Genomic DNA, 6973 nt, shown 5'->3' with positions numbered 1-6973 from the left:
GTGCGGAGGATTTCTCGCTGAGACAAGGAAGCTCGCTGTGGCGTGGCTAGGATTGGTAGTTGATACAGTGAGCATTTTCCCGCTCAACACTGAGCTGCTGTGTTGTAAAGCTCACATCTTAGCACGCTCAGGAGTCACCCCAGGCCACCAAGGTGGAGAAATATGCTATCACGCAAGGGTGGAGGGAGCTGTGGAATGTTTCCTGCATGGGCAGTGTGACTGGAATAAGCTGCCACATGAAGGGCTTTTGGGAACACACACACACACACACACACACACACACACACGGGCTGCTAGCTGAGGTGTGGCTCACATTACAGACATTGCCAGGGAATTGGGGAATGCTAGAGGACCACTCTGGCGGTTTACCTTTGATTAGAAAGAGGAGAAAGAAATTGTGCCACTTTCCACCAAGCTTCTTCAGGCAATGAAGCTATTCTCCCAGGCCCTGATGATGGTCACTACAGGATTACACAGTCCATCAACAATTTGTGTGTGGCTGGGGGAGGAGGGCAGTTGGGAGAGTGGACTGCATCAGGGCCACTTGGTAAGACCCCCAATGAAGGTCTGAATCTTGGAAGGGCAGACATGGAAGTTCACCCTGGATGATACCCAAGGGGGAGGCCTACTCTCCCATCCTTTCCAATGGTAACACGACATGATAAGGTCTCGAAGCCAGAGCAGTTCTCCATTCGCCCCATAACCCAGATGCCCAAGGCAATGGAGGTTTCCTCTCCAGAGGCCCGCGGGCATGAAGGAGCAGATGGTTCCATGTATAACCACTACAAAAAGAACTCCCACCCCTAAGGATGCAATGTGCCTGGGACAGATTCATTCTGGTTTCATGGGACACGAAAGTTAATACAAGCGGGGAAAGGTTAAGAATACAATTCAGATGGATGATTCAAAGTGCTTTTTCCATAAGGATTATTCTATGATTTAAAAAACATTATGTCCCAGTATGACATCTTTGTAAGAGGAAAAATCATGTACAGTGTAAAAAAAAAAAAGTATAAAAACAGGATCAGAAAAAATGCATACAAGTGTCTGCGGCAAAGGGCTGAGAGCTCTAGAGGCCAGAGGCAGCGGGACTTGGTGACCAGAACCGGGGGTGGTGGTTCTCCAGGACAGCACATGGGGCTTGGGACCACAGAGCCTGAGCAGAGTTCTCGTCAGGCGGCCACAGCTGAGTCTGCCCTGACGGCGGTGTGTGAGCACCACAGGCAATGGACAGCTCCTCCCATGCCAAAGCTGAGGGGGGAAGTGAGGAAGGGGGCTTGCTGTCCGGGTTGGCACGCTCAGGCTTGCTGTTCAACGTTGGCATCCCAAGGGCCACAGTAGCTCCACGTCCTCCCACATCCAACAACCAGAGTTCCCGCCGGGTCATGCGTGTTCCTTGCCATTAGGTGACAGCCTTATCCATGGAATGTCCTCACTGCCTTCTGAAGGTTTGCATAAAACCCGGCCATGCTGCGTGGGAAGAAGGAGTCCACCACACTCTGCGGGAGGTAGCCGCTCAGGTCTGTCTGGAAGTACGAGACCAGGTTGGTCTTGCTGGGCTCCCTGGGGAAGGACAGCAGAGCTGGGTTAGCTGTGAACTCAGAGGCATCCGGCAGCGCACACACTGAGGAGAAATGCTGGCCAGGCAGCAGTGGCCAGGACACACTGATCGTAACCAGTCCCACTCTGGCCTCAGCACCCAGGGGCCCCTCTGGACTCGATTATTCAGGCGGGTAGACTGTCCTCCAGGGAACATTTTCTGTGCCCCTGGTCCCCGGGGCAGTGGGGGAGTCCCTCCTCCCCACCCAAGAAGGGATGTTCCTGCAAACACACTGGTGAGTTCACCCTGGGCGGGATGGACGCGGATGCCTGTATATCTGTCCACTGAGAGGCTGGATTTCACTCAAAAAGGTCAGGAATTCCCAGGGCATCTTTGGCTCTTTCAAGGGGTCAGGAAAGTCAAGATTCTACCACTAGGAAGACATGATATGCTCTCATCTCTGCACACTCAGGAGTGTATGTATTTTTTCATTTGTTTGTTTTTTTATGTCAGTCTTGTGGGGGGGTACAGCTGCAGACACTGGCTGTGGCAGTTTTAGGGGCCATCTTTGAGCCGCCCCCACATGGCCCGTATCACTTATGATTCTCTCTAGTCAAGTACAAGGCTACTGTGAGGGAAACGTGCAGAAGCTGATGAGAGCATTTCCTAGGCTGACATGAAAGGGATTTCCAACAAATGGAAAATGACATTGTTCTTTCAGTATTCTTTTGTTTTGAAAATCTAGCTATCCTTCATAAAATAATAATATTAACATGTCATGTCATCATTGCTATTTGTAACAAGAATAGTTTATATTAGATTCCCAATCTCAATTCAAATGTATAACATAATGGCAGATACAACCTAGATGGACAAAGGTCTTGTAAATTCCTCACTCATATTAAGGCTGTAATGGAGCCTTATATCCAAACTTTAGCCCTGTTGTGGCGGAAACCCTGAGGCGGGATCTAGCCAACTGGAGGCGTGATTTACTCCAGCAGCAACAAGAGGGATTGCCACCAGCCCAAATCAGATTCTGCAGGGACACACAAGAGAAGCTGGGACACAAATAAACAGGAGCCTGGAGGATTCTCTACTGTCACAAATTCCTCAGTGTCCAGGACCAAAGGGCCAGTCTTTGTAGAAACCATGTGACATTTTATTTGATTGGCACTGTCCAGTCTTAGCTCACCAGAAACTCCACACAGCATTTGGGCCTGCTCATCAGAGAGGCTGCCTGATTATGTGGGTTAAATGTTTGGAATTGGAGATCCTCTAGAATCACCTTCTGCCAGCTGTTGACAGCTACTGAAGCCCAGAGAGAGACAGGGAAAGCAGCTGTTCCAAGCTGTGGCTTTTCCTCTGTGCTCTTGTTCTCACTAAAGAGGGTGAGCTCTGAGGGTGGGGCTGCTCCAGGCCCAGCACCGTCAGATTCCACCCCGGCCCTCCCTTACCATTCCCTTCCTTTAGCTGGACCCACTCTCTGCACCTCCTCTGCTGAGCTAAGGCAAGCCCTCATCATATCTCAGCTTGGCCTGTGTCCTCTTTGGTTTGAAAACATAAAGTAGGTGAGAAATCCTAGCCAGAGACTATGTTTTCTCTGGGGAAACCGGGGTTTGGTGTGGGGGGGGGTCACAGGAGAGGTTGGCCACATAGGGAGGGGCTCAAAGGTGGCTTAGCAGCACTGCAGCTACCCTCAGAGAGCTGGGCACATCTGCTGAGGATTTCATTACAACACACGGAGCAGGCTCGCTGCACTCTCAGCAGACAAAACACAGATTCCGAAGCTGATGCCTGGGTCTAAACTGTGCTTTTATAATCGCCTGGCTCTGTGATCTTCAGTAAGTTACTGAACCTGTCGGGCTCACCCACTTCTTCCATGGCTCCTGTGCCATCACCGCAGTCACCTGGACTGAAAGTTATAGGATGTGTCCATTAGGGAAGACAGGTGGGGGATTCACCTCCAAGGAAAAGGGGCTCTGCACCCCTTGTGCATCCTGGTACCTAACTCTAGAGGGTGACAGATAATGAGCCCGAAGGTGGTGAGCTGGGCACAGAGGAAGTGGGGTTCCTCTACACTGAGGAACTACAACTGTGTGTGTGTGCATGCCTGTGCACCAACATGTGTGTGTGTGTGCTAAATCATGGCTGTGTTATTACCGACCTCAGGAAGCTTTGTGATATTTAAGAAAAGCCTTCAAGAAGATGGTTAACAAACTAGGCTAGCACAATGTGCCGCAGGGGTGTTCAGTCTGGTTTTACTAAAATCCTAGATCCGAAGTTCTGCTTCCTGAGACTGTATGAGGAAGCCCAGCCCGCCCCTCCCACTGCGTGCAGGAAACCCCAGAACACACCTGCAGGCACAAGAGCTCACTGTCAGCTTGGATGGTTCCCTAATAAACTAGTGATCAGCAGGTAATTCATTACCTAGAGAGCTCCTGGAAACCCAGGCCACGGCTGGTGAAGATCCGGGTGAGGGATGCCCACCTCACTTCAGAGGCTGATTCACCACCGGGTCCCTAAACTGTCTTGGAGCCCAAGCTCTGTCCCATTCCTTGTGGCAGCTGTCTCCTCAGCTGCTCCAGCCTGGTGAGTGGCGCCCAGAGAATGGGGAAGAGCCCTGGAGCTAAGGCCCTGCTCTGCTGCCCTCCTACCCTTTGACCATGGACACGTATGTTAAGTTCTGTGAACCTCAGTCTGTGTATCTGCTAAATGGGGCCAGTATATTTGTCTGATATGCCTTGTGGGATGTAGAGAGGAATCCTCGAATCCATAAATCTTCCCATGAATTTCCCAGGTGTCACATTTGCTGAAGCATCATGGCTAAGTAAGAGTGTCGCAGTGTTTTTAACATAATATTCTTCTTGGGGGGAACCTGAGTTCGCTATGATGGCATGTAAGGTGTGAGATGGGACTTCCACGCATTTACCCTTACCCTGGCACAGGTTCGCAGAAACACCCGCATGGATGGTTAAATCCTCTCACGAAACCTGGCTTCGGGGGACACAGCGGATGTTCCACATGGGTAGCTGGAAGACATTCAGAAGCAGTGAGCTCACCTTCAAGACCGCTAGACAATTATGAAACCACTGTGTGCCTTGAGCCCAGTGGGTCAGTTAGGGACTCATCGGCCCCTCTCGGTTCCTTCCACTCACACATACCCAGGTTCATGCTCTCCCATACACAGCTTCTCCAATCCTGTGAGAATTTTAGAGGAAAGAACATTCCAGAATGCAAATCTTGTAGTAAGATTGAACAGTAAAATGCCCTTTTAGGTTTCAGCCCAGAGGTGACAGTGTACCCAATACCTTGCCCATCAGACAGATGCACAGCTTTGTTTCCCACTGGGCAGGAAAGGGACGGCCAGCGCCCACCCTCTCTGAATACTTCCACGGACTCAGCACATCCCCACACATGGAGATTTGGTGACATCCAACTACAACCTGAATGTCCGCAGCATAAAAATCTGAGCCTCAGCAGGATTGAAAAGGGGTGGTGACAAAATCCAGGACTAAAAATACCATTGGCTTATGGACTACTCACCTCTGACCCTCACAGCACAGAATCTCTAAACATCATAAAATGGGAGAGGACAGAATATGTGAACTTCCTAGTGCTGTCTAGCTGCCCAGCTTCCTTTGAGGTCTAGGGGTGCAGAGGACAGAGCCCAGCCCCCGATGTCACCAACTGTTGGAACTGATGAGGATCTAGGGGTGCAGAGGAGAGGGCCCCACACCTACCATCACCCACTATTGGAACTGATGAGGATCTAGGGGTGCAGAGGACAGAGACCCGCACCTGCCATCACTCACCATTGGAACAGATGGTTCCATTTTCATATTTCTTCACTAGCACCAAGTCCACAAAGTCCCTGGGAGAAATGAGCTTCATGGCGGCCGAGGGGGTGCAGGTCCTGCCTATGCACAGTGTCTGCCAACACAAAGGTGACTTACGTCCCATGGCGACATCCTCCCCAGTCCCCTCCCACACCCAAGGCCAGAGACATGAAGGTCATGGACAGCAGGTTGGCATGCTGGGTGCAGAAGGGCCCCCAAGAGAAACGTGGGGCATTGGAATACCTTCCAGTGGGTAGATGGAGCCTCTGTCTCTAGAAGATTTAGCTCCAAGTCTGTCTTAAAATAACCCTCATGGGGGCTGAGTGCAACCGCAAGTGGGGTCTTCTCCACCAGTCTAAAATCACTATAGCTTGAATTACCCAAGGTATCAGCTTCCCTGGAGTGGCAGGAATGTCGGGGAGATGCAGGGCCAGGGAGCTGTACATGAGGGTAGAATGTCATAGTTCTCCCTTTCCTGACCCAGGATGTTCCAGTGGCGTAACTGGCTAGTGCACAGTACTTATTCCCCAAGAAACACGGACATTTTGCCCTTTCTGAATTCTAGTATTCTGCAGAAGAAATGCCGGAAGTGGTCATTGCTTCTATAGCGCTGTAATGCCTCTACACATGGTTCCTGCCCCCAAATGTATTTCCAGAAGGCTGCTGTCTGAAGCCTGAGGGACGAGTCCACAGGTGAGTAATGCTGATGTCAGCGGCACATGTCCCAGGTTCAACAACCTCATGCCTGGCTCCTGCTTCATCCATGCATCCTGCACTGTCAAATTTAGAGTTAGGATTCTTGAGACTTATCCAAATCCCACTGTGAAGTGTCAGCTGCAAGGAAGGGCCCACATTTCACCGCTCCACCAAATGATAAAGCGCCCACCTGCATGACGTGGGACCTAACCAGAAGCCTGTACCCTCCTATTTGGGCTCACTGTCTGCTGAATGCCTCATCTTTCTGACAAGTCACATCTTTTCAGGGAGCTATGAATTAATAAGAACAAAGAGTTCCCAGTCACCTCTTGCAGAGATAACTAAAAATTTCCCCTCTATGTCTACTAAGTTCATCCAAATTTCCAATGTAATTATGGTATCATAATAAATTACTCTTGTGTTTCAATTCTTTTTTTTTTAAAGAAAACAATCTCATGGTCAAAACATACATGATTTTTAAAAATGAATTTAAATTACATGCACATCTATGGTGAAAGGTAAGTTCCAAGCAAAAAGATGCACTATGTTAGGACATGTGGGCTAAAGGAAAAGGATTAAACGCATCTTTTTACGACATTTGAGTGTAAGGGAAAATTATTACATAGAATTTTGACTAAGAAGAATTTTACTTTATGAGTTTGTGTGTGGGGAGTGGTGAGGACTGAACCTAGAAACTCAGGTATGCCACCACCGAGTGTATCCCCAGCCATACTTTTTTGGGGGGTCATCATCTGCTTTTTTCTGGTTTTGCTGTGGGAGTCAAGGTCCTGGAATGCAGGGTCACACTCACTGTGCAGTCTAGGTTGACCTCACCCTCTTGGTCCTCCTGCTTCTACCTCCTGCCTGTCGGGATTACAGACGTGTGCTATTTTAGAAAATG

General features: G+C 49.7%; 1 protein-coding gene across 1 annotated transcript; it reads right to left on the bottom strand.

The window, feature by feature from the left end:
- Window positions 1-877: 877 nt before the first annotated feature.
- Window positions 878-6910, bottom strand: Stard5 (StAR related lipid transfer domain containing 5). The gene is made up of 4 exons (XM_045145986.1): window positions 6884-6910; window positions 5353-5470; window positions 4476-4569; window positions 878-1563 (listed from the first exon to the last, which is right to left on the bottom strand). Exons 2-4 carry the CDS (start codon window positions 5429-5431, stop codon window positions 1416-1418), a joined length of 321 nt encoding a protein of 106 aa, XP_045001921.1. The 5' UTR covers window positions 5432-5470; window positions 6884-6910; the 3' UTR covers window positions 878-1415.
- Window positions 6911-6973: the final 63 nt, after the last annotated feature.

Source organism: Jaculus jaculus, chromosome 3 (assembly GCF_020740685.1).
Source record: "Jaculus jaculus isolate mJacJac1 chromosome 3, mJacJac1.mat.Y.cur, whole genome shotgun sequence".
NCBI lineage: Eukaryota > Metazoa > Chordata > Mammalia > Rodentia > Dipodidae > Jaculus > Jaculus jaculus.
The sequence above is the reverse complement of the archived record's forward strand: the minus strand, read 5'-3'. Positions and strand labels throughout refer to the sequence as shown.

Excerpts from the sequence above, each read along its gene's own strand:
- Stard5 (XM_045145986.1), bottom strand. The coding sequence starts at position 5,431 with ATGAAGCTCATTTCTCCCAGGGACTTTGTGGACTTGGTGCTAGTGAAG. Across the intron at positions 4,570-5,352 it reads TGGAACCATCTGTTCCAATG|CTACCCATGTGGAACATCCG; the intron begins GTGAGTGATGGC and ends AATGTCTTCCAG. Across the intron at positions 1,564-4,475 it reads TTCTGCGAACCTGTGCCAGG|GGAGCCCAGCAAGACCAACC; the intron begins GTAAGGGTAAAT and ends GTCCTTCCCCAG.